Here is a 27,809-nt window from a genome sequence, read left to right on the forward strand (position 1 = left end):
TGCAGAGCACTGAGTCCACAGGACTGGGATTGGGAACCATTGTTCGCTTCAGGTCTCCCATAATGTTGCCAGTGTTTACAGAGTTGTGAAATATACGATATGCCATATTGTATAGCATTCAGTTTATTCAGGGTAATTCAGGATATTTCTTGGTTATGCAGCTGGATACCTAATCCAACCTGGATTACAAATCCATCAACACTGTGGTGTGATGCTCGCTGTGTGTTTGCTCCTGTGCCATAAGCAAATCCAAATGATATATGAATATTGTAACATCACATGTAAAAAAAAATGAATATATATATATATATATATATATATATATATATATATATATATATATATATATATATATTCATTTTTATACATTTTTTTTACATTATATTATATAATATATATATATGTATAATAATACAATATAATATTCATAACTACTACATTAAAACACTGGACCAATAGAAATGCTCCAAAAAAATGTATTGGCTTCCATTGAAAGTTTTAAGCTTGTCCTGTAAAGTTGATGTTTTGGGGATAAAAAGTGACAATGTGATATATGCTAAATATCACAGGATATGATCTTTTCACTATTTTCATTGGTTAGGATCTCTATCATTGCTTTTATGTATTTATTTATACCCAGTTTTTCATCCCATTTTAGATTTTAGCCAATTACCTATCCCACTTGTTGGGATTCTTCCCCTGTCACATGTTCCCCTGAGCTTCGTCCACCCCAAACCACCATCAGCCAATGAAGCTTCAGAAGAATTTCATTAGCATGTTTCTGAAGGTTCCTTCATCCAGCCCCAGTCTACAGAACCTGCTTATGCCATCTAACATCTCCGCCTCTCCTCAACCCCACCAGGACTGTGCGTGTGGAGTCCATGCCTGTGTGAGGTGAAGTCCAGGCAGGATGGAAGAGGAGATGAGTGGAGCAGGAGGAGAGGAAGTGGCCACTACACCTGCTGAAGGTCCAGCACCACCGAAACGAGGAAGAGGCAGACCCCGCAAGCAACCACAGGTTTCACACCAACCTCCTTATACATGCTGGCAGTCAAAAGTTTGGGAACACCTGGCTTTCTTTGTTCATTTTTTTTTCTTTAGGCCTCTGAAAGGTTTGAGTGCTAAAGGTGTAACAGTTGTAATGCACTATATGTCCAAATGTTTGTGGACACCCCTTCTAATGGATGCATTCAGCTAGCTTAAGTTGCACCCATTGCTGACACAGATGTGCAAATGTGTACACACACACACACACACACACACAGCTTGCCTTGTCCCTGTAGAGAAGTACTGCCAATAGAATAGAACCCTCCGAAGCCTCCATGACTAATGGTAGGCATGGGATGAAGATATTTTAGCAGTCAGCATTGTATACAAGCATTCAATTAGGACATGACTCAGTAAGTTCCTGCCTTTGAATGCTGCCTTATTACACTTGAGACACAGCCATTGTGTACATCACAAGGCTGTATCATTTAAGGTGGAACGGAGAGTTCAGGTATTAGGACAAGTTCAGCTTAGCAATTAGCTCAGAGGCTTACTGTAAACGTAATGCAGCAGCAACATTCAGCTCCCAGAGCAGCAGGTAAAGAGCGTGTTAGTTAATCTGCCAGAAGAGGAGGATTTACACTCTTCGCTCTTCTTTACGCTCTTCGCTCAACTAAGCCACACAGTTTAGTTGTAGCTATGCAACGACAGAGATATTATCTCCATTTGGGAAGATCTAACGTTCCACCCATCTTGTCTTTACTCAGGAATTTTACCTGGTTAGACACCTATAGCGACTATAGTGGAAATGCTCTGTTCTGCCAGCGGGAGAACCGCACTCCTTTCTTAACAGTGTGTTCAGAACCAAGAGGAGGAGATACTATGGAAAAGCCAACCATAGCTTATTCAATCTTAAAAAATATAGATTTTTTAATCCCTGTGTGAATGCCTTGCCTAAAAAGCCCAACTCTTAACCACAGAGTTTTGTTCTCGAGTTCCATGTTGGCCTCACATATGGATGCCCACCAGGATCAGTGATGGGACCAGGAGGGCTTAAAAATGGGCTCTATTTGGGTTATACACTGCACATGCGGCCTAGATGGGACCCAAGCATGATTAAGGTGGGCTGTAACACTGTGGCCCATTTAGGAAGCCCAACTGGGTCCCACTTACAAAGTGTGTACAAACCCACTAGGAGCCTATGCCCACTCGGAACCCACCTGGAACCCATCTAGCTCACGTTTCACCCATGTGAGCCCCACATTAACATGTTGGCTGAGCAGTGATTTTACTACTGTATCAGATCAGCATCAGCCAACAGTCAGAATTAGGGTACTTGGTTAGGATTGAAGGGCAAAACAACTCGATTGGGACATCAACACAAGGCCCATATTATGTACTATTATGGGATAAAGAGCTAGGGGTGTTTCTTTATACCAAGAACACAAAGAACTGACTTTTGTTCTTGGGAAGGTCCTTCTTGACAGGTTAACTTGGATGTAGGAAAGCTATTGAGAAGTTCTGTGTTCTTGCTATTGCTATTGCGCAATACAGCAAGCTCAGCTGTTAGCCACCATTCTCCACAGCTAACCAGCCTAGCTCAGGCCACCACAGGAAGTTAAACGAGTCGCAGCACATAACGGGAAAAATGTTTGTATCGAATAAACTGAGATTTGACAGCTTAACGATCCGTCCCTTACCTTATTTTTTAAGGGCAGATCTTTTGGGCTGATTACCGCCACCTACTGAGCGGCACTGTTTATGTAAAATAAGAGAACCAGCATCTTCTGCCATTGTGGGAGCTCTAAATTTTGCGATAAATGCTGGGTATATCCACTGGTGAGATATCACCTTGGTTTTCAGGGCAGAGAAAGAACACATCCAGGACCTTTAACTATTCTTGGTCAATGTCTTCTTGAGTACTAGAATGCAGCTTATAAGAGCACACATTGAGAAACAGCCTAGGTGTCTCCAAGCTATGCACTATACACCATTACAGCGTTGGCTCAGATTGAAAGACTGAAGCCTAATGAATTGTATGTATGTTCTAGGAGCCAGTCGATCCCACTGCTCCCAGAAGGCCGAGAGGACGACCCAGAGGGAGCAAGAATAAGGCCCTTCGAGCTACAGCCAAAGTGAGGGAAAGCCCCGAAGCCCAGTTTGAGTCAGTGTAGTGAAGTGTTCTCAGTGTTTTCGGCTGTTTTTCGTTCATCGTTCACTTTTTTTCCGTCCTTTCTCTGTGTACCCAAAGGTAGAGCCACCAAGGGAGAGGAGACCTCGAGGCCGACCTAGAAAATGGGTCAGTGACACTTACTCTCACTCTCACGCTCACTCTCTCACTCTCAAACACACACAACCGTTTGAAATACCACACTACCGTTTCTGCAGTTTTACATGCCTGACTCTCTGCCTCATACTAACTCTCCCACAGCCTCAGAAATCCGTTCAGCAAGAAGAACAGCAGGTGAGAACATTTCTCACAATCTCACAATCTTGTACTGTCTTGTGCAAAAGTTTGGACACCCCAGTTCCTGACTTCTTCTTGTGTAAATAAGTGAAGGAAATGGCTACAGAAAACCGGAATTGTCTGAGGAGCGATCTGTCTAAATGTGCTGGTATTTGGGTAACACCACAACGCCTTTTTACACTAAAACTGTATCACTCCGCTGGCAAAACCGTTGAGCTGAACCAAAGTGCTTATAGGCAAGTTTGTGTACTCTGCGGCCATCTTTGCAACTCTGCTGCTGGGCAGTTATTTCCAGTCAAACAAGACCAGGCTTTTATCTCTATGAATAAGGAGAGACGAAACTACTGGAAACGCCTCTGGTGTGGAACTACTTTTTTGGCAGAAGGATCTGACTGTATTGAAGCGTATTCTGTATGAAATTCATTCCTTATTTGGTAAAAACTGTTGTATAGTTTAGACACAATTAAGGATAAAAAACAGAAATATCAGAAAATGGAGATACAGGTAATATACACACATTAAGGGTGTAGTGGTATGTCACTCAGATGTCAATTCGGTCACCACATTTTCAAAGCCGCAGTGTGGGTGTAACAGAGGTGTATAACCCCACCCCAGCATTGAGCTGTGGAGCAGTGGAAGAACTGTGTTCTCTGGAATGATGGATGGTGGAGCTCCATCCAGTACTTTTGGGTTGATCACCCAACATCCTCACCTCACTGATGCTTTTGTTGCTAATTGCAATCAAATTCTCACAGCAAGCTCAAAAAATCTAGCAGAATTCCTTCTTTCCTGGACAGTGGAGACTCAGTGGAGTTACTCCAACAAAAGCAGGATAAGCTCTTTTTAACACCCTTGATTTCGGAAGAACGAATGAAGGAGCAGGTGTCAATACTTTTGTCCATGTAGTGCATAGAAAAATGTGGTACAGTGTAGTGGGTAACAGCAGCCTTTGGGTTGATTTTCTGAGCATGCTTATCTCACTGTGCCAATGCGACTGCTTGGGCAAGACACCGAACTCTACATTCATCCACCGCTGTACCAGCGCCGAGTCGTGAGCTGCTCTGGATATGAGTGTCTGCCAAATGCCACCGATGTAGCTGCAGTAGATAACAGCAGTCTAGTCGAAATGCCCACTGATGGATAGACTGATAGAGCAAGACGTTGCTTCGGGGGAAGAACTCATTTCTGTGTTGGGTGTCATAGCTCCAGTGAAAGCAATCTGTTTGAACCCCTTTTTCTACTACTTTCTGTTAACCAGTCGTTTCTGGCACACTTCTCCACAGCGAAAGCAAATTATGAGTTGAGGCCGTTTGAAAAACTCCCCTTTTACTCATAGAAGTACAGATGGCAGACCGGGACGGGAACCGAATGAGTCAGTGCCTTTTAAGGGAAACTGAACCTGGCCGTTATCCTGTAGGTTTCCTGTCCCCAACTGTCGTAGTTTTTAGGGTGCCTCATTCTCATGCAAGCACTGTCACGCTCCCCTCCGTAACCCTCCTTTCTCCCATACCTAGCACGAGGAGCAAGAGGAGGAGCCAGAAGAGACACAGTCGACCAAAACTCCACCCCCAGAGTCTCCACAGGAGGAGCGCGTCTGAAACTACCTCGGCGGTTGGTGGAGAGTTGAGTGTGTGCTGTTGACCGACAGGCAAATCCATATTTTTTCCACATATCTGATTCATATTTTGTTTTCATATAAAAATATATTTTTTATTAAGAAAAAAAATAACCTCCCAGTAACTTAGTAAACAAACCAGGGATCTATACCACTAAACTGAGCTTTCCAGACTGTATGTAGTCCTAGCTAGCGTCTGATGTCCCAGCTAACATGCCCATGTGGGGCCTGTATGGGTGGCCCAACTGAAAACCTTAAACCCCACATATGGATGCCCAGCAGGGTCAGTGATGGGAGTAGGAGGGGTTGTACACTGCATATGGGGCCTAGATGGGGCCTATGTGAGATTTGGGTGGGCTGTAACAATAAGGGCCAATTTGAGAAGTCCCAGTAACAACACATGTAGAAACCCACTCAGAGCCCATGGCCACCTGGAGCCCACCTAGCCCAGGTTCCACCCATATGAGCCCCACATGAGCCCCACATGAGCATGCTGGCTGGGCTAATTGTAAACAGCACTTACAGTAAATACAGTTAGCTATTAGTCACAGTCGGGTGAATATCGTTGCTGTCTTTTTTTTTTCTCTTGGACAGAATTTTAACCCCCATCTGCCTAGGCATATTTTATATGGCTGTGTGCAAAAGTTTGGACACCCTTGGTTAAATGACACATTTTGTTGATGTTGATGATCTAAGTGTAAATAACGCAATATGGCAATTTTCTGCAAATTTCAATTTCTGTTTATTTACTGAATTTAACAGGCACCACATTTCTAATTTTTGCATAATGTTAAACTCAACAAATAAATGGTCATTATTCTTTAGGATGTGTTGCATAAAATGCGTATCTATATATCGTCGCTGTTCAAATAAAAAAAAATGGTATTTTTCCTGGAAAAGGCAAAATGTATAATAAGACTTTATTCCAAGTCATTTCGAGCATTTCTATTGGTCCTTTCCAATTCAGATTGATTCACACAGTGTGCCAGCCAGCTAAAGAGCTCAAACTATGAAGGAAATTAAAAACTAGCAAAAATGTCTTTTATTGGACAGCAGCGATACATCGTTTCTGTCCCACCAAAAAACAAGAAAAGGGGAGAAGGACAAAACCTTCTTACCTTTCAATGGACGTCAGTGTAAAAAAATGTAATACACGTAGCATTTCTATTTGTCAGCACGAAATTTGACACAACTGTCTGTTTATGTGTGACACCTGTGTCAAAAAGTTAAAAACAGCAAAAATTGGAGATTCATTTTTACATGACAATAAAAAATATATACAAATAAAAAAATGTATTAAAAAAAATCTTATTTTTGAGTCATGTTGAAATTCCAACATGACTCAAAAATAAGATTTCTTTTGCTAGTGGGAGGGTCTCAAAAAGTCTATAAAAAAAGTCCTGCCGTGATTGAATTGGCTGGACTTGTATTTAAAAACATCCACTGATCTGTGATCTGTAAAAACACAGTAATGTAAAACTACAGATGAGGTGTAGCTCAGCAGAACCAGTCATTCTTTCCCTCTTAATTGATCCTATTAAACAGCATACTGGTACAGTAGTAGTAACCCGAAAGTTGCTAGGGGGCCCCCTAGTGGCAGTGGGGCTCTAAGCGTCCGCTTATTCAGCTTATTAGATGGAGCCGGCTCCGATAATACAGATTGAATAAATTCTTTACTTAACTTTTTTTTTTGGAGATACAGGGTTTTGTACCGACAGCAACGATATGCCACTGACATTATTTATTTAGGGGATTTCTGAATCTTTTTCATGTCTGACACGTCTGGTCTGTTCTTTGAAGATTTAACTGTAAACAGAAAACACCTAACCCAGACGTTTCAGTTCTGAGCTGAACCACATGTACAAATCTCTAGTACAACTAGTCTCTTGGCAGCACACAGCCATTATGATGGTACTGTGGTACAGCTTACAGTGTATATGTAATATTCCACTATCAGCACCCAATACCTCAGTTTCAGTTTTTAATAGGGGAGAATTCACTATTTCACACATTACTGTACCCAGTTTGTCCTCTAGCCGTTGCGGCACAGTGACAGCTTGGAGTTTTAACACTGATTGATTGCATGCTGTGGTCGTGTGCCAGGCTTTTCCCTGGTATTTGCCAAGTTGTTCGGCCCTAAATCTTTTTTGCTTTAGTATTGTTACTCTATCACTTCTGCTACGGCGTCTCATACAGCTCCGTGTGAAAGGCCTCTGCTCAGGATGGGCTCTCAGTGATCACATTTAAACCAAAGCTTGAAAGATGTAGAATAGTTTACCGTCTCTACAGGATGTATTTCCTTTGTAAATAGGGATGCACTGGCAGGGATTTCAGGGCCATTGTTGCCTAGTCTGGACTGGGGTCCCATCTAACATGGGGTCCCCATGTGGGGTCTGTAGGGGTAGCCCAACTTGGAACTCTAAGGTTTTGTCCTCGGGATCTGCATTGGCCCACATGTGGATGCCCACCAGGCTCAGTGATGGGACCAGGAGGAAGGGTTAAAAATGGGCCCCATCTGGGTTGTACGCTGCATACGGGGCCTAGATAAGACCCATGTGAGATTTAGGGTGGGCTGTAACGATGAGGCCCTATTGAGAAGCCCAACTGAGTCCCAGTAAAAACACATGTACAGACCCACTCAGGGCCCACGCCCACCTGGAACCTACCTAGCCCACGTTCCACCCATGTGAGCCTCATATTTGTGATTACACAGCCAATTACAACAACATTTAGGCATCTCACCAGTGTTCTGTGGGATCTGTTGGCACACATGTAAAGGACTAAATGGACGTGCAGCTTTTACAGCATGTTTACTTCTCAGATGGGGTATATCTGTACTTCACTGAAAGTGATAGCGCCCCCTACAGTGCCTGGAAGAGAACTGGAAAAAATTTCAATATTTACTGGTACAAAAAATAAACTGCCATTACAGATTTTTTCAAAAGTCTGTTATCATCATGCGTCCCTAATAATTAGTCCTGTCCTTCATGACTGTAATGTTGAGTAATTAAATATTTCAACTTGTGGTGAATTTTACAGTACACTCTAAACAATAAATGTGCTTCTAAAGGTTCTTTGAGCAACACCATAGAAGAACCTCTGTTGGTTTTATGAAGAACTATTCTGGTAAGAGATGTGTGAGAGTCAGAAATCTTTAAACCTGGCAAAAAACCTTTACATCAACCTTTAAAGGTTCTTCACACTCGCATGTCTTTTACAAAACTGGCTCTTCAGGAAAGCAAAAGTGGTTCTTTTACAGCAGGGGTGGGCAGTGGAGGTCCACCTATGGAGTTCAGCAGTTCAGTTTGGAAGAACTGTTGGAGGTTCTTCAGTTTAAACTGAGGAGGAACCTTCGAGGAAAGGATTTAGAAGACAAATGTTCCTCAAAGCACCTTAGGAGGTTCCTCCACAGTTTCAAATTGAAGAACTTCCAAATGTTCCTGAAGGATCGTATACTTTTAACAGTGTAGAATAGGAACAAGCCGTCCCATTCCTGCTCAAGCACACCTGATTCACCTCCCCTGTTAATGATCAGGTTGCACTGTTTAAAGCATGAGATCTTTTGGAGGTTCTTTAGTTTGAAACTGTGGAGGAACCTTCAAGAAAATATTTTTAGAAGGTGTAGGTTTTTTTAGTTTTTTTTGTAGATTTCTCAAAGCAACTTGAGAGGTTTCTCCACAGTTTCAAACTGAAGAACGTCCAAAAGATCCTTAAGGATCTTCAGCTTTTCACAGTGCATGGCATGGCTTTAAGAGCCACGTGAAGCCCTTTTGTTTTATTTTCTTTTTTGAGGTTTATTCCTTAGAAATTTTTGTTGTTTTTATTTTTTTTTATTTTTTTAAAGACCGTGATGGAAAGTATGTTTTTGCAGTGAAGCTTTAGTTTAGGATGTTTTCTGCTGCATATCTGTACAATCAGACATGTACTGTATTAGCTATTGTGTGTAAGGTCTGTCAGAACCAGATTTTAATGCTGGGTTTACCACTAAAATACTGTTTTCACTCTTTTTAACCAACCGAACGATGCAGTCTGAAGACAAGATATCCATATACCTCCAGAATATCTCTTTTAATGTCCACTCATAACTGCATATCAGTTTATCTGGCCTGTCTCTGGAGTGTTACTGTGCTTCTTTGCTGTTTTTGCTCTGCTTTTCTAGTAATGAGGATTCTTCTTAAAAGTCCTGCTCATTTGTAGTAATGCTCTTTATATGGTCTGCCCACTTTTCTCTGTGCCTTCAATCATCCTACGTCAGTTGACCGTTGCGTAATTCATCACAATCTCTGGAGAACATAAGACATGTTTACATTGTTGAATAACGATGAAGCATCTGTGGATATTTTACACTGTCCGAAAGTAGTCCGAACGTTCTGCCTCATGAACACAGCTCAGGTAAAGCTTCAGCAGGAGGGTTAATCCTATTCATAACTGTTGTGATCAAGTGATGATGATGTTTATGTGCCTCAGTTTTGTGCTTCATTTGAACAATGTCATGAATAAAGGCCCTTAACAACAAGCTCTGTGTTGGTCAGTTCTTCGTTTTTAAAAATGGAAAAGTGCAGAAACAGGGTTTTTTGAGTTAACACTAACTTTTATTTAACTTTTATTTTTACTTTTGCATCTCTGTTTGGTCAACAGTTCATATTTAGAGGCTGCATTTGTCCCATTTCGAAGGTTTCTTCCTATACAGCCAAGATATACATCCTTCTTTTTCATGGCAATGAAGCATCCAACAGGTAGATCACACTCCAGCCAACATATCCCAAGTTTCATTGCATGCCGGTGAGGCGTCAATATTGCTCGGAAAGAGTAGAAACTACGGTGCTGTGGTGGAAACGAGATCCACCATTGTACAGAGCGTCTAATTTTGGTCTACAGAGCCTTTAAAGGCCTTTGAAGGATGCAGACCCTGAACTGGGACACAACTATTGAGTTGAGCCTCAAAAACATTAGCAATCGAGCCGCATCTGAAACTGATTAAATATGGTGTGAGATGTTTAGTCTGTGGCTCCACCCCCCTCGATCTGTTTACTGTTTATTCCCATCTGCAAGTTAGTACGGCTTTCCTATTATCAGACTCCTGACCATGGAGGGCTCTTCTCCACAAGTCTGTTGACAAACATGCGGTTAGACAGTCGCTCCACTCTAGAGCTGTGAAGCCATGTACATTTCTGTATGAGAAAGTAGGGAAAGGTAAATTTATTCAAAACTGTGTTTGGATGTAGTGTAATTTTACAGCTCTTGACCGGCCCTACGGTCTAACTGCTGATCATCATCAAGTATGAGGAGAGCATGAGTTCTTATGGTCTGGGATGTCATGTGATTGCGGTGGGGGGGGGGGGGGGGTTCTAACCTGTAAATGGGAATAAACAGTAAACAGACTTAGGGGAGGAGCCACAGACTAACCATCTTACACAGTATGTTTTTGAGGCTCAATATAGTAGGGAATGTGGACCGAACTGAGATGTAGAGGTAAAAAAATGAGTTACTTTTGACTAAACTACGCTAAACTAAAAAAAACACCCTGCAATCAGTTAGTGCATCTGTTAACATTGGCCTGACTTTAGATTTACTTTTTGGAGACTGAAATTCAACAGGAAAAGCCCATAAACAGTCCACATATTTCGCTTTTATTATTTTCCACACATTTGGAAAAATGTCTAATTCTTCTTTTGCTGGTCTGGAAAGTGGTGGAAGGGGCTACAATGTTCACACTCATACTCACACACAAGTAAACTCACTTTCTCTCTCCTTCATTACAAATTCCAAGCCATGGATTCATTTAGATCCAACCATTTTCTCAGTGCAGTCCCAAAACTGTCGGTACCGGCGTACCTTTTTGCACATCACTGATTGTGCAGGGAAGCAAGCGATCACAGTGCACACGCTTTGGAATAGTAGGAGACGGAAGCACACTGTGGAGGAGGATCTATTAGAAACACACAGAGAATGCCTCATAATTCCCTATTCACGCTCTCCATTTCCACATCCCATAGTCCTCCAAGGTCTTCGGACATTCCCGCTGACCTCTCTCGCCCAGAGCATTCCCAATCGTTTCCTTTGAGCAGAAGATCTGCTCCGTAAGGGTTGTAATGGTAGTTTGGTGCCATGGCATTGTTAGATAAACAGTCATGGAAGTACTATCTTCCCACACAACACCAGCGCCTGTTCGCCGTGTTGTAGTTTTTTGTTGTTGTACATGAGCCGGCTTTTGAAGTTCAGTGAAATTCTTGCTAGACTACTCTGACGACTAGCGCTGACACAGTTTCGCCGTGAATGCAGAAGCTGTTTGAGCTCCTCAGATCTCAGAGAGTGAAGTTTTCTGTGAGTTGAAACCGCCTGGCTTGCTTTGCCTCTCATCGTCATCATTCTCATCCTCACTTCTAGAGGTCGTCCATAAAAAAAAAGATCACGAGGTGACAAAAATGACATAAATAAAAACCATACACATACTGCATTCCTTAAAGGGTTCTTGAAGTGATTGGATGCAAATGTAGATATTTAAAAAAATAAAAAACAGTCCCTTAAAAAAGTGTCCTTGCATTTTTTGAGTCGGAGTGAAAGACTTAAAGACATTGTCAGCATTACTAGCAAAGGGCCCCATTCACCAACATGTTCCTAAGACTTTTTTTTTTATTAGCTCTTGAGAAAAGTCCTAACAGAAGCTTCTAGGTCAGATTGGTGATGTATTTTACTGAACTGTCCACAGCTCTGCTCTTAAGATAAGATAAGATAATCTTTATTAGTCCCACAGTGAGGAAATTCTCAGTGTCATAGCAGAAAAGGGATAGCAAGACACTAGCAATTACCACTATATACACAAAATAAATAGTAAAAAGCAATAACAGTATTATTATAATGGTGGATCCCATTGTTCTCCTAAACTAAACAAATCCCACATTAGAAAACACCGGTAAAGGTCAGTAAAGGTTTGGGTTTTCAAAGTAAATTTCTTCTTAAGAACGGTTGATGAATAAGGCCCAATGACACTTCAAGACTTCATCAGGCTGTGGTTTGAGTGGTGGAAGTGGTGGTGGTGGTGGTGGTAGATGTACATCACCCCAAATCCACAGCATCTTGTTTTGTACTCTCATTCTCTTAAAAAAAAAAAGCCAAGGCCAAGTTCCCTTGATGAAAAGACAACCTGCAAGTTCCCACTTAGGGGTTAAGGATCAGAAAACCCAAGCATTCCTCGTCTATGAATAAGTAATCTACACAACGCCAAAAGAAAAAGAGACAGGGTGGAGAATCACAAATGCAGCTAGTCTTCCAACACCAACCAATCACTTCTCACAAAGAACATGACGTATCTAAAGATGCATGCAGTTAGGAACCCATGAACGAACATGATGACTTGGAACAAATGGTGTGTTTGTCTGTACATATAGTGACTAAACCAGCATCAGAAAGGCTTTGTGCTGACTTCCAGACGTTCCCCCTTTCTGAAGTGAACGCAGCCCAATCGTCCCAGTCTCCAAGACACATTCTGACAGGAAGCCTTATCCCTTATTCTTTGAGTCTACAGATTTAATGCATAGCAATGCTTTGTCCCAGTCTGTACCACAATGTGAGTCTTGACGTTGGCAAATTTCCTTTGTCTCCAGTCTCCATGATGTCCAGTCTCCTGGACATGATTCCCAAGTTTCCTTTGTCCCTTTGAGCGCTGTCATGCATTTATAGCATCGGCCACATCCGTGAAGACCAGTCGACTGGGCCTTTGCGTGGTGCCCTGACTCGTCGTCAGAGTCTGAGAGAGAGAAAGTGCGAGAGAGAGAGCTTTAGGGCGTGAGGGCTTACAACCTGAGGGCGTTTACTGTAGAACACGGGGCAGTAAATGATAGGGTCTGTGATTTTCTATTGAATGTGTGACAAGGATGAGTGTCAGAATGAGATGGAGGAACGAAATGGACTTACGTAATTAATTCATTTATTCATTAGTAAATTAAGATGACATATTAATTGACAAAAGGGAAATTAGGGTGTGATACGACTGTCGACTGTCATGTTGGGTTTGTTCCAGTTGTGTTAGATGTAAACACAGGAATACAAGAAGGATAAGAAACACACAAGAACAATGACAGATACTTTACCACAAGCAACAAACCATATGGCCTTGTGTCAAAACTTAAAAGAAACAAAAATGACAAATTAAGATTTTAAAAATGTTTTTTTTTTTGCTTTTGAAATATAAAATGTTTGTTTAAATATGCAAATATCTTTTTATAATAAAGTGTAGAGGTTCTGTCAGATCAAAACTTCATAACTCTGCAAAGACAACAACAATTTCCAGCTGGTATGCAGTATGTATGCATATATATGGTATGTCTGTATATGTTACTGTAAAAACTAATAAACAGTTATTAACTGTTAAATAAAAAATGAAGTTAAAAACCTTTGTAAGTCCAGATTTCTGGGGGAATTTGCCTGATTTTCCCATTTCCATACTGGGGCACACACAGAATTAAGAGGGTCACAGCTGTACCCCACTGCTTGTCCAATAATATTACTAGTTATTAATTATTAATTTAATAATACTAATAATACTTATATACTCTAATTATTATATTCATAATAATAATAATAATTGTTATTATTGTTTTTGTTATTAGTATTACATTATTAATATTACTGTCATACACATGCATGAAATTATTTCCTTTGTGGCATAAAACTACATGTAAACTATAGCCAGAACTCATTAGTTATCAGTGTCCCTGTTACAGCTACCATAACTACAGCCTATGCTAACGTACCTGCTACTTTTGCTAGTTTAATGTGAATGTCTGTTATTTCACTCGAAAGCGGTAGCTACTGAAACGTTTGGAAGGATGCTGGGGCATTCTGGGAAATGTAGTTGTCATGTCTGCCCCTGTTCTGTCATGTCTGCCACTGTTTTGTGTTGCCATGTGATCCCAGGCTCTGTTTGTGTCTTGTCAGGTCAAGCCCCTCCTATTCTTTAGTGTTCCCACCTGTGTCTGCTCTGTAGCCACGCCCCCCTGTTAATCCCAGGTGTTCCTCGTTGTCTCTTGGTACAAGTACCCATTTGTTTCAACCTTCCCTTGTCTGGTCTTGTGCACAAGCACATGGTTTTATGGCAGTTTACGGTTTGATGGCACGGCTGGTTGTGCTTGTTTCTTGAGCTGAGTTTCATTGTTTGTTTTCTTTGTTAGTCTTAGTGCTTATTTCTGTTTCTGTTTGTTAGTTTTAGCATCTGGATTGTCCCTGTCTGTGTTCCATTTGTAGTCTATTTGTTTTGTGTTATTTTCCTTGTTTTTTTGCTCTTTTTTTGGTTTGGTTTGATAAAATACCTGCGATTACGTCCACCTCAAATTTATTAGTATAGCTAATACTGCTGAGGTCCCCTCTACCTGCGTCAGACCAGCTGCTACCTACTAGTCCGACCATCAGGCACACCCTCCTACCACTGCTACCTGCCTAATGACCATGTTCAAACCTAAATGGACTCTTAACTATCTGCCACTATTAAAATCACCATTATTAACTATCTGCTGTATCTGGTTTGGTCATTTTTATCAATAATTTATAAATAGTTCTGATCAGAGGAGGACTGGTCGGGTCCCCCTCGTGAGTCTTGGTTCCTCCCAAGGTTTCTTCCTCCAGCTCTGAGGGAGTTTCTCCTTGCCACTGTCGTCATTGGGGCTCATGGGGGTCTCTGATCCTTCATGTCTTCTTTTTTTGTTTCTGTCTTTTACTAATTACTAATTATCTAAAGCTGCTTTGTGACGACGACAAGCTATACAAATAAATCTGACTTGACTAAATTGGGTCTAATCACGCCCTGCTACCAGTGCTGGGAGGACGAGGGCTGGAATGTGCTTTCTCCAATTACGTGACTGTGGCTAATGTAAAATTGATTGGACAGCTGACTAGCTTAGCTTGGTGGAGAACACCACAACACTAACATTCAGGTACGTTAGCTAATCTACGTCCGCTAATCCGGTGGAGGGAGACGCTCAGACGGCTTTTAGTTTTTTCACCGTTTTTATATAACTTGAGGAAACGCCGGCTGCTGAGTAGATCCGCTGAGATGCTACAGCAATACATTCAAATCAAAGTATTTAGTAAAACAGAAGCAGTAATAGTCTTTTCCATCCTTTTGGAGAAACAAGGTTTTGTTCTGACAGTAAATAAATGATCAATGACAGTCCTCAGAAAGTCAAACTGCTCTACTTACTTTAGAGTTCGGCCCGGCCGGGCTGCCGTCTCGGCCGTGGTCTAAGAGTTCCTGCTCCAGGTCGTCCTGCTCCTCAGCCGGATCAAAGTTATACATGGGCATGAGCTGGTGCCTCAGCTTCTCCAGCCTGCACAGACAAAGCTCACCCTCATCATGATGTCCCTCTCAGAGCATGCAAAGAATTGGAAATACTGGTGAAATACAGGAGAGAGCACGTTTCTCACCTCTTCTTTTTCCTTATGTACAGCAGCTGAGGACAGAAATAAGGGTTCAGAAGAATACACTGTATGCTCCGGATATCTTGGGTGAGGAACTACAGGAACTAGTAATAACTTTTGGTCGCGAGTAACTAAGACTACGTTCACACAGCGGGTAAAAGTGGCCCAAATCCGAGCTGTTTGGTCATGTGTGATGCAGATGTGGTAATCCAACCTATCGAACCTATCGAAACCTAGGCAGTTACTGTGTGACTGTTCACCTCTAGACTAGGGGGTCATATGTAGCATATGTGCGTCAGTTTAGGAGCCAGATAATGTCGATTATAGGTCACATCAAAACATCGTGGAGCCCCCAAAGGTGCAGTCACTATGGCCAGAGGATCGCTGGTTCGATCGATAGCAGCCATCAGCAGCCGAGGCCCCAAAAGAGCACAACTGGGTAGAGGGAGCTCTCTCCCCACATCACTCCAGTGTGCTGCTGGCCGCTGCTTTGAACCCAGGTATAGGGCGCTTCCCTCCAGGCATGTTGGTTGCCCCGTGATGTTGCATCGGTGGCGGTTCGAAAAAGGGGTGTTAGCTGGCTGTGCTCGTATTGAAGGTAAAAAGGTAAAGGTGCACGTATTTGTCAGTGTACTATGTACAGCGAAATGTGTCCTCTGCATTTAACCCATCTGTGGTCGTAAACACACACACACTAGTGAACTAGGGCAGTGAGTACAGTGAGTGCGGTGGGCAGCCAACTCCAGTGCCTGGGGAGCAGAGAGGGTAAAGGGCCTTGCTCAAGGGCCCCACAGTGGCAGCTTGCCGAGCCCGGGAATTGAACCCACAATCTTGTTATCAATAGCCCGGTGCTCTAACCGCTGAGCTGAGATGGTGGGGCAGGGGGTGTGCGTTTTTTTGCCAAACTTTTGCTGTAAAGCACAATAATGAATCAATAATACAGAGACTTATGATATAAGTATGCTTTGACAGCAGTAAGCATGGTTTACTGTTGATTGGTTGATTGATTGGTTGATTGGTTGGTTGGTTAATGGCCTCTTTTGGACACCAAAACCCACTTCCAAATGAGAATGCATGGAGGTGAAATGCAGGGAAATTAATTGTGATATTGTAGATAATATTATTTTGCCTAACCTGTTGGTGCATGGTGACGATATCAAAAATCAGTGGTGGCAAAAGGCATTCAAGTTTAATAGAAGATAAATCAGAGATGGTGAATAAAATAAAATAAAATAATTTCAGGTTGATTTTAAGGAAGAAAATATCTTGATAACTTAATAACAGATACTTTTGTTGGTCTTCACTGAAAGATTATATACCAAGAAATGAAAGGACCTTAAATCTGGTCAGTACAGAATATCTAATATTTTTCATTCTGAGATTGATGTAGGAATATTATTAGATTATTGCATTTATCATTTTTGCTGATGATTTTGCTTCATTCCAAACATAATGTTGGTGTATTTGCCTGTTTTCATACAATAAGACAATGTCACTGGATATAATGGATTAAATGATCATTAAATATCTGAAGTACGAACATTAGTGGTAAACACTATTAGATATCCTTGCTGTCAAACAAAAGCCTTGTGTCTCCAAAAGACAACTTTACAGGGGAAGGAAAAAATCTTCTTAACTTGTTAAACATTAAACAATGGAAGTCAATGTAAAGATTTTATTCCCAGTCATTTTGGAGCATTCCTATTGGTTCATTCATTCTGACATTTTGACACAATGTAAAGAACAATGGTCAGATTTAAATTATGTCAAAACTTGAAAAATGAGGTTTTTGCAGGACAGCAATCTACTGATCTAATGACTACCTGACAAGATCTACATTTTTATAGTGTAGCCTCATGATCTCCTCCATCCGTACACACTGCATGCTCACCACAACAACGGCCAACCCAATGACTGTGATGATGCCAAAGGGCAGAAGGACCATGCTCATCCCAGCGCCCTCCACTGACGCCATGGGCAGCTGTGTGGAGTTGAAGCTGGTCTCGTTGGCCGTCACCGTGGCTGGATGGAAGGTGGTTCTGGACGTGACATTGGCCTGCTCTGTCCTGCTCTCCACCGTGCTGATGATGAGGGGGCTGGAGGTGGTGGCTGGCAGAGTGGTCAGGTGGCTGGGGAACGGGACAGAAGCAGGGACTGAGGCTGGGCTGAAGAAATCAGGTTTGAGTGTAGTTAGAGACATGGCTCTGGATTGGGTCGACGTTGCAGTGGAAAGGGATTTTTCACAGTAGAAATCCGCCCTCTTTGGATCACTCCTCAGCCATGAGCTCTGTCAGGGGTAACAGGCTTGCCTGAAGAGCAAGGCTTTCATCAAACCCTGGAGAAAAAGTGTGTAAGAATGTAAGAATGTCATGCACATTACATTTAACATTTTGGAACATTACACTTGAATGATGGGATGAATGTAGCTTTGGGAGTCTTGATATAGTTGCTATAGTCTATAGTAGTGATCTGAAAACCCTGAGACCCTGTTTACGGGTGACTTCATCCATCTTTAGCATCAGGATGATATCCAGAAAAAGCCAAGCAAAGAAATGTGGTGTAAACGCACCCGGTTTGTATCCGGATAGTATCTGGATTTCCTTTGACCGGATTCTGTTTACACCTGGAGTTAACATGCATTTTGTATCCGGATAGTATCTGGTTTTACTTTGACCAGATTCTGTTTACACCTGGAGTTAACATGCATTTTGTATCCGGATAGTATCTGGTTCTACTTTGACCTGATTCTGTTTACACCTGGAGTTAACATGCATTTTGTATCCGGATAGTATCTGGATTTAATTTGACCAGATTCTGTTTACACCTGGAGTTAACATGCATTTTGTATCCGGATAGTATCTGGATTTAATTTGACCAGATTCTGTTTACACCTGGAGTTAACATGCATTTTGTATCCGGATAGTATCTGGTTCTACTTTGACCGGATTCTGTTTAACTTCTCCCCGTTTACTTTTATTTGTTGTTAGCCATGCCTCAGCCTCAGCTGAGTCTTCTAGGACTCCAAGAAGCCTAAAGGTTTCTTCTCAAAGGCAGGACATGTACAGTATAACAATCAACAGACCTCACAGTAACAATAAATAGTCTAAATAGACTAAATAGTCAATTTTCGTGTGAATTATGGTGTGTGTGTGTGTGTGTGTGTGTGTGTGTGTGTGTGTTTGTGTGTGTGCTTTGCTGGTGTGGACATGACTAAAGAAACTCTGTGGACATGGATGTTTCGTGTGATAGGGCAGACAGGCCCTGAGCTTCCTTCCACATCACAGCCGTTAGGATGTGTGTGGGGGTGTGTGTATATGTATGTGTGTGTGTGTGTGTGTGTGTGTGTATGTTTGTGAGCGCGGGGGTTGGATGCTGGGGAAGGAAAGAGGTTTGAGGCTTAAAATAGAGAAGTGAAGATGCTGGAGGCAGAAGCCGGGGCTTGGTGTGAATGAAAGTCAGAGTCTCTCTAACCGCAGCCTGTCTCCTGCTTTTCATTCACATCTTCTGCTGAATTCCTCCATGTGCTCGCTCGCTCTCTCTCTCTCTCTCTCGCTCTCCCTCTCTCTCTCCCCCTCTCTACCTCTCTCTCCCTCTCTCTCTCTCTCTCTCTCTCTTCCTCTCTCTCTCTCTCCCTCCATCTCTCTCTCTCTCTCTCTCTCTCTCTCTCTCGCTCTCCCTCTCTCTCTCCCCCTCTCTACCTCTCTCTCTCTCTCGCTCTCCCTCTCTCTCTCCCCCTCTCTACCTCTCTCTCTCTCTCTCCCTCCATCTCTCTCTCTCTCTCTTTCTCTCTCTCTCTTTCTGTGTATCTCTCTCTTCAAAGCACTGCATGAATTTTGCGATGCTGCAGAAGCATGAATCTTGGCAAAGCCATGAAGATGATGCTGGTTGAGATGTAATCTGAAGTTTGGAAGAAACACATGCATCACAGGCTACGTTTCCACCCACAGGATTTTACATTTATTTTTTACCAACAAATATTTGAAATCTTCAAAATGTTTGCTGATGTTGCTATGGAAACGGAAAATGTCTGTAATATCTATTGATCGCAGACAAAATGTTGTTCAATTTAAAATCTTTACATTTTAAATTTACATGTAAATTTACATTGGGGTCATGTGACAGATGATCATTACGTTCCTCTGAACAACAATAACAAAAATGTTTAATTATTATTTTTTTATAATATTAAACACAACTAACAAAAAAAAACACTCCCACACTTGACAGTTAATGAAAAATTGTGCACCACGATTAGAAGTGAGTCAGTGTAACACTCACCAATTTTCTGACAGTTTGAGGCAAAATTTGAAAAAAAAAATTGGGTGTAGAATTTCATATTTCCTTTTTTTCCATTTGATATCATATAAAAGAAATGGGTTAGTATTTGTTTTACCAATTTTATAGTTTTTTATAGTAATTTTATATATCTGAATTTCAAGAAAAATGAAAGCAACATTTATTTCTAGGCACTAGTGAGGACCTCTAACCCCTGCCACCGCCCCCCAAAAGTGACAGACAGTCTCACTGACCAATCACAGACTGGAGTCATGTTCTCCCCCAGTCTAGCGGTACAGTCCTACCACTTTCATTACAAGATGCAGAAACGGAAAAATCTGAAAATCGTAGATTTATTTTTCTCATGTTTCCTGAAATCCAGATTGTGAGGAGCAGAAATTAAAAACTGGAAAATTGGAAAAATAGAATAACCCAGTTTTCCAAATTTAGTCCAAAAATGTATAAACTGAGTGCATTCATTCATTTAGTCAAATTCAACCAGATGTGTTTGTACAGCTGTTATTAAAACTGATCTGTCTCAAACCAGATTTACAGAAATCCAGAATTCAGACCAAAGGTCAACAGCACATAAAGCATAAACCCCTGTCTGCCCCTGTTCTGTCATGTCTGCCTCTGTTTGTGCCCCGCCTGTTCATTAGTGTCCCCACCTGTGCCTTCTCTGTAGCCACGCCCCCTTGTTAGTCCCAGGTGTTTCTCCTGTGTCCCTTGTTAGTCTGTGTATAAGTAGGCCTTTGTTTCAGCCTTCCTTTGTCTGGTCTTGTGCAGGTTAACATGTTTGCATGGCAGTTTGTGGGTTGTTAGCGTGTCCTTAGGTAAGTTTTAGTACTTAGATTATTTTCCCAGTCTGTGTTCCTTTTGTCATCTATTTGCTTTGTTTTGGTTTTGTTTAATAAATACCTGCGATCACGTCCACCTCCACCTCCAAGCTTAACACACCATAACAGCGACAGTGGCAAAGAAAAGCTCAATCAGAGCTGGAGGAAGAAACCATGGCAGGAACCGAGATTCACAAGGGGGACCCATCCGTTCTCCTCTGATCAGAACTATTTATAAATTATTGATAAAAGTCATTGAACCACCGAATAAGTGGAAAGGAGACCTTTTAGGTCTGACTGAGAGAGCTCCAGAAAAGGCAGCAAAAATAAAGAGATCAATATGGTGCAGAAATAGGATCTTTTAGACGGCTCTGATGGGAGAAATGAGAATAAAATTACCAGAATTTGGAGAAATTTGAAATAAAAACATCATTTTTATCAATGAGCCAGAATATCTGTGGTAACAGTCTTTTTTAGGGAATTTCAAAAAGTTATTGCAAAAAAAAAAAAAAAAGTTAATTGGGAGGGAATATGGTGTATTCTCATTTCATGGTTTACACTTTGTGCAGAAGATCAGTGGAATACACCATAGTTTGTATATGTAGGGATGTAATACCTCAACACAGTGCCTTACTGAAGTGCATGTAGATACTCAGTATCTACATGCACTTCTGTACAAGCTGGTTGGGCTATTCTCTGGTCATAGAAATCTGCAATAACACAGCTAGTTGTCTAGCATTAAGCTGCTGTGGAGCAGTGGAAGAACTGTGTTCTCTGGAATGATGGATGGTGGAGCTCCATCCAGTACTTTTGGGATGAGTTGAGGAGTTGGGGATGATGAGGTGGATGGTGATCATCATCCAACATCCTGACCTCGCTGACACACTTGCTGCTAAATGCAATCAAATCCTCAAAGCAATGTTCCTCCTCCAAAATCTAATAGAAAGCCTCCTTCCCCGGACAGTAGAGACAGTTACTCCAACAAAAGCAGGATCAGCTCTTTTTAATGCCTTTGATTTCGAAAGAAACAATGAAAGAGCAAGTGTCCCAATACTTTTGTCCACATAGTCTACATAGAATGAAATGTCTTTATGTCCTTGGTTATGGTTTAGGCTTAGAATTTGTCTTAGAACATACAAGTAATAAAAGTACCTCTTGCTGGGCACTTTATTAGGAACCTACCCACCTTGTTGGTCCACCTCCTTCCTATTACAGTGCTCCGAACCTTAGCCACTGATATGGAAGTTTTACATTAATGGATGCTGTGTTGCACCAGACAGCTAAAAGTGGTCTGCTTTGTAAATGTAGAAGTTAGAGATCATAACTGCTGACCCACAGTTTATTAGTCATCTCCTAGTTCTTCATCAGTGGTTAGTTTCTGACCACAAGATAACTGCTGTCTGGATATTGTTTGGCAGTGTCTCTAGGTTGATAAAAAAAAACCTCTAGCATTGCTGCTGAGTTCAGCTACTTTAGTGCACACACAGCTGGTATAATCTCCGCAGAAAAGCACCTCCATTAGAACAGGATGCTACGGAGCCTAAATCACTGTGCTAAATGCTGCCAAGCTTTTGCCCGAGCAGTAGAGTGAAGCTCTAGCGGAGCTGCATTCTCTGGAGCGATGGAGCTTCCTCCAAAACCTTATAATCCAACATCAGGACCTGGCTTCCCGAATGCTTTTGTGGTTGACTACAATCAGATCCTCACACAATGTTCCATCATCCAGTGTAGAAAAGCCTTCGCAGACAAGTAGAGGTCAAATGTTGGTGTCAAACTATTGTTCATCTTAAACTGAAGGATGTACAATATACGGACAAAAGTATTGGGACACATGAGTGTTTACCTAAGACTTTATCCAGCCTTTGTTGGAGTAACTGTCTTTACTGTGCGGCAGAAGAAGGCGGAAGAGCATTGCTGTGAGGATTTGATTGCATTCAGTGACGAGAGCATTGGGAACTCCACCCCACCTCATCCCCAACACCCCTACTCATCCCAAAAGTACAGGATAGAGCACCACCATCATTCCAGAGAACCCCTCTAGCCCACGCCTGGCATTTGGCAGCATGGTGCCAATAGGTTCATGATGTTTATATGCTCCAGAGAGTCCTATTCTATTGGCAGTACTTCTCTACGCGGTCTAGATGAGCTATGTATGTGTGCATTTGCACATCTGTGTCAACAATGGGTGCAACTTAAGCAGTTGCTGAATTAAAGTAGCACTCATTAAAAGGGGTGTCCACAAACTTTTGGACAGGTAGTGTATCTCAGTTGAACCGACACAGATGTGTACGGCTATGTGTGTGTACGTGTTCACCTCTCTGTGCCGTTAATGTTACCTTGTGCCCCCTCCCTGAGGCAGCTGGGCAGCAGTAGGTGTTGTGGCAGGATGTGGGTGTGAGTGTGTGAATTTACTTAGAAACAAACCCACGAAGGGAAGAAGCATTTCGCAAGACTTGCAGCCAGCCTTTGTGCCTGTTTCTGTCTCACACACACTTTTTCCTCTCTCTTATCTCTTTCTTACTCTCTTTCTGTGTGTGTGTGTGTGTGTGTGGAGGGTAACTGCCAGCAGAATGGCTGGGTAAGAGTTTCACACTCTTTTTCACACTCACAGCTTTTTTTACTGTTAACTCTTTAAACCCCAATCTGCTAAACTCCACTAAAGGGGCTCTTCTGCACAGTGAATTCATAGGGCCCTATTTCAGTGATCTTTAAGCGAACCGTCAACCGTGCGCGGCACAGCTTGATTTAGGGCGTGTCAGTGTGTCTTTGCTATCATAACGACAAGAAAAGTTCGCCTTGTGCAGCTCGAAACACGCAAAAGTCATGAGCTAAATCTCTTAATTAATCATAGGTGTGTTTTGGCGTGTCACTCGCTGTTCCCTTTAAGAGCCAGATGCGGTCTGGCTTTGGCGGACTGATATTTCAGTGGCGCATGGTGCACGGTCTGGGAAGGCGTGCTGAAGCGGTGGAGCTCCTCGCCTCTGGAGTAATGATATTTTAATTTATTCTGGTTATTATTGATGTAAACGTTTGCATGGCTACCAACTGGAACACCACTGCGGGGTGTTCACTACACGGTGTTGGGCTGCACGCGCCTGTGTTGACAATTCACTGCCAAGATAGCAATGTCTGTCTAGGTTGTTTTCAGTCAGTGGAGCTCCTCCTGTGTTTTCCGTCGCCAAGATACACAGCAATACTCCAGAAATGGACCTGAACACCCCTCATCTCAAAACCACCACGCCCATATAGTCACAAGCACCGTTGCTATTTAAACAACGCAGGTGGAAGGCGTGAAAATAGACTGTTGGCGGGGTGGAAGATTGCAATGAGCATCGCGGCGCGCCTTGCGCAGGGTGGAAGATAGGGCCCCGAGTGGGTTTGGTATACAATGCGCTGTTCTAGACAAACTGGCCAGGTAAGAACTGTTCTCAGTGACGGTAAACAGAAGCACAGTTTAATGCACCCCAAGAAAATCATCACAGAAACTTATTGTAATACACTGCCTAAAGTCTGAGACACTGTTTAACCCTGGGTTAATGATTCAGTTATTAATCCTACAGCGAAAAAAGTGCTGCCTAACCAATTAGCCTACCAGATTTTGTGGAATCCCACAGGGTTCTATTTTGGGGCCTATGAATTGAGACCGTAATGAAGTATGGGCTTACATACATAGTTCAAAGGGTTTAAGGGGTATAAGCGGCAGGCCTTAAGATTTTTTGTTTAAATTGAAAGCTGTAAAGTTCCTGAGTGAATAGGGGACAAATTATTGTAATTAATGGTATCAGTGTTGGCACGATCGTCCCTGCAACGTCTAATCTTTTCAGTGAAAAAACAGACAGAGTGGTCAGACAGAGTAAAAAACAGTGGTCTGGTAGATTTTCTGGCCAAGTCTCACGTCTTTACAGACTTACAGCACACGCACAGCCTCTGAAAGAGGATCTGGCACCGTTTGCTAGGTACCTGAGCAACCGCGGCACTGCTAAAGGCACTGGTACAAACAGAACGGCTACTTACATTTACATTTAAGCCATTTAGCAGACACTCTTATCCAGAGCGACTTACAAAAGTGGTTTGCTATTTACTTAAGAAAACCCTCAGCTAGTTTGAATAGGCTACAAATTTAGAGATACCTCCAAGTTCTACTTCGAGAGCTTCTGCTCTCGTCTACTCATTCACCCACTGTCAAACCAAAGAAATGCAGAATTAGAACTGAAGAAAGCTGGCAAGCCAAAGACAGAGTGAGACAGAGTCCTCACTAAAACCAGGATCAACACTGGCTAGGCTTTGAAAGGAGGCGAGAGCTCGGTGACCTGAAAGGATACAGAGGTGATGCTGAGTTGGCGTTTTCTTGCTGAGCAGGTAAGAGATTTTATTTTTTATGGCAAGCTTCTAAAATAGGCAGCCTGTGTTGCAGTGCAGTACAGTACAGCTGTATTCCTCGTATAGCTAGTACTAATAAATTAGCTGATTAGCTTGCTAATTAGCTCACTATTCTCTGACAATATCAAGCGCTATCCTTACAGTCGTTTCATAAATACAACCTATACGACCACCTAAACAGAGGCCTGACTGAGTGGATGCTTTATAGGGCTACTGTACTCTTATAGCCAGTGTTTTATACGTTGTCTACATATGTTGGAATGATCTGCTCTCTACATTGCAACAGTATTTTTATTATAAATGAAGCTAAATGAAACCGAACTATATGCTCAGAAACCCAGAATACAGTTTCATACTGTCATTTATTCACATTCACCTGCATTAAAAGTTTAAAACGCTTTACCTTCAACTACAAAGTCGCTACTGTAGATATACATGTTTTTTAAAGCTTAAATACAGTTATTTTGCTGATCAGAATGACAACCGTCTATAATTCTCCTACATCCTCTGAAGACACTTCCTTCACTAGGTTTTGACTGAGCTCTCTCTGAATACTCCTCTCTGAACTGCTCTACTGACTGAACGCAGTGCTGCCAACTTTAAGCTAAAAAAACAAAAACAACTAAACCTGCTTGAAAAGTCGCTGGATGGTGCAATTTCTTTTGCAATAATTTGCATCTTTGTAATTTCAGTAATCCGTATTTACATGCTGCCTAGTGTCAGATGGTATGAATCATATAGTTATGAAAAAAAGTGTATATTTTAAAAGAACAGCACTATGTATGTATGTTCTGATGAATGCAGTGAAATTACAAAGTCACAAAATGGAGTTATTTAACTATGTGCAAATACTAAAACATAAATATCGTTACAGAATGGAGTTAAGAGTTAATGAGCTAGATGCATGTATATTAGTACTGTCAATGTTAACACACTAAGGCCAACTTTCTCCCGTAGGTCTCTCTCTTTACAGAGCCTGGTGACGTATTTTATTTAGTGATGTAAACACAGCGTTGCAACTGTTGAGCTCAGAGGGTAGATTATACTTTATTTATGCTGAAATATGGATTAAATAACTAACTCATAACTCATACCTGCTACTCTCTTAGCTCTTAGCTTAATCCGGCCCAAGGACTCAAGCCAAAAGTCACTCAAGCTTTTTCTCTATTAAAGCTTCTGCATTTGAGCTCCGTCGTGTTCAAGGCCAAAGTTCTCAGATTCCGACAGTTTATTAGGCACATTTATTTGTTCTTCGGCCCAAAAACTCAAGAAGGTGCTAGCCAGCATTTTAACTTGTAATTAATCACAGGATATTTTTAATGGATTGACATCATTATTTTATATGCAATATCTTATCAAACACGAGTGCCGTAGTTCAGGTGTTCAGATACGTGAATGAGCAGATTAGCGATTGGTCCTTGGCAGCATGGTTTGCACAGGAGCAGCTCATTCACGTCTGAGTATGAGCCCTGCGGACCGAATGTGTGGCTCCGTCTCTTGAACAGACAGGAGACAGAGCTGTGCCCATGTATGTGCTCCCCCTACAGGTGCGGAGTGTAATTCATTTTTACACCACTGCTGTAAAGACAAATTTAGCTAGGACAGCCCCCTTGTGGACAGCTGTACATGTGCACTTGTGGACAAGCTAAGAGATACAGAGGTCTGAGTAGTAGAGTAGTATTGCAGGATTTTGCATGGGTTACATATGACTCTGGCTAGGCATGCAGAGTTCAGCAGCGCTGTGGCCTGGACGTCATTCTCCCTGTGACAGTCAGTGTAACATTACTCTACCTCATCGGTTGGACGGTTTTGGGTCCAAATTTCAGAATTTCAAGCCGCTTTCTTGATCACTACGAGACTGAACAGTCTATAGTGGTTGAAAACATTACATTCAGACCCACCAGACCAAAATATCTGCGAGTTTATTGGAGTAATCCTTGTTGGGTGTTGTGATCTTGTCGTTATCTGGTTACATAATCATGTAGGGTGACATTCCTTAGGAGAAGACCAAGCCAGGGATCACTTGACTCCTCTCACTCTCTCGTTCTGTTTGTCTGTGTATGAGTATGAGTACATGAGCATGGCCTACACGCTTAATGAAGGACATGCGAAGCTGCCATCCAGTCACAGCTGTTAAGCCTCTCTTCTCAGCCAATCAGAGATCAGCCCAGGCCAAAGATAGCCAGACCAGCAGAGGCAGCCAACAGCACTCACACCTACACTTATCAGTCATTGCATGTGCGTCAGCCGGTCAGCACAGCAATGGTCAGGGCTTTCCAGTGTGAATGTTGACTGCACAAGCCTGCCTTATCTATCTATTGTCATGAGCTGCAGACCTAGACACTCACCTTATCATGGAGAATGGAAGCCGGAGCTGGGGTTGACCACGCTGAGCACTGAAAGAGACAGATATCCAAGCAGGAGAGGGATTCTCTCTCTTTCCCTCCTCCTCCTCCTCCTTTTCTCCTTAGCAGGGGGTGGGGGGAGCTCAGCTGTTGTCAATTTGAGCCAACAACAGCCTTTTCCCCTGAGGAATCAGTCGACTGCCACCGTTCCCTTGCTTTCTCCCCCCAGTAGCCCCCCAAATCATCTCACACCTCTCTCCTCGCTTTGTCGTCCTTTGCTCGTCCTCTCATTCCTTTATTCCTCCTGTCCTGTTCTTCAACAGGCAGACACAGCTACATGGATGCTACAGACCCAGAGCTGCTAGTTCCACCCCCCTCTGAGAGCTGCTATTGGCTGGCCCCAGCACAGTGACCGGCTATGATTGGCTGAAGCAGGAGTCCATCATTCTTAACAGGGATGAGGATAGGATTTAATGGCCGAGCACAGCAGA

General features: G+C 42.3%; 2 protein-coding genes across 2 annotated transcripts; one reads left to right on the forward strand and one right to left on the reverse strand.

The window, feature by feature from the left end:
- Nucleotides 1-922: 922 nt before the first annotated feature.
- LOC140559639 (uncharacterized) lies at nt 923-5,059 on the forward strand. The gene is made up of 5 exons (XM_072683186.1): nt 923-1,018; nt 3,039-3,122; nt 3,239-3,286; nt 3,419-3,451; nt 4,969-5,059. The coding sequence occupies exons 1-5, from the start codon at nt 923-925 to the stop codon at nt 5,050-5,052; spliced, it is 345 nt and encodes a 114-aa protein (XP_072539287.1). The 3' UTR covers nt 5,053-5,059.
- Nucleotides 5,060-10,678: 5,619 nt separating this feature from the next.
- c7h3orf18 (chromosome 7 C3orf18 homolog) lies at nt 10,679-27,702 on the reverse strand. Its single transcript, XM_072684874.1, has 5 exons — nt 27,322-27,702; nt 17,374-17,817; nt 15,489-15,514; nt 15,265-15,391; nt 10,679-12,816 (listed from the first exon to the last, which is right to left on the reverse strand). Exons 2-5 carry the CDS (start codon nt 17,680-17,682, stop codon nt 12,736-12,738), a joined length of 543 nt encoding a protein of 180 aa, XP_072540975.1. The 5' UTR covers nt 17,683-17,817; nt 27,322-27,702; the 3' UTR covers nt 10,679-12,735.
- Between the last annotated feature and the right edge of the window lie 107 nt (nt 27,703-27,809).

This window comes from Salminus brasiliensis, chromosome 7 (assembly GCF_030463535.1).
Source record: "Salminus brasiliensis chromosome 7, fSalBra1.hap2, whole genome shotgun sequence".
NCBI classification, from domain to species: Eukaryota; Metazoa; Chordata; class Actinopteri; order Characiformes; family Bryconidae; genus Salminus; species Salminus brasiliensis.

Coding starts and splice junctions, on each gene's coding strand:
- c7h3orf18 (XM_072684874.1), bottom strand. CDS start 17,682: ATGTCTCTAACTACACTCAAACCTGATTTCTTCAGCCCAGCCTCAGTC. Junction 15,515..17,373: donor TTGGGTTGGCCGTTGTTGTG/GTGAGCATGCAG, acceptor TTCTGTCCTCAG/CTGCTGTACATAAGGAAAAA. Junction 12,817..15,264: donor CGGCCGGGCCGAACTCTAAA/GTAAGTAGAGCA, acceptor TCTCTCTCTCAG/ACTCTGACGACGAGTCAGGG.
- LOC140559639 (XM_072683186.1), top strand. CDS start 923: ATGAGTGGAGCAGGAGGAGAGGAAGTGGCCACTACACCTGCTGAAGGT. Junction 3,123..3,238: donor CCCTTCGAGCTACAGCCAAA/GTGAGGGAAAGC, acceptor GTGTACCCAAAG/GTAGAGCCACCAAGGGAGAG. Junction 3,287..3,418: donor GAGGCCGACCTAGAAAATGG/GTCAGTGACACT, acceptor ACTCTCCCACAG/CCTCAGAAATCCGTTCAGCA.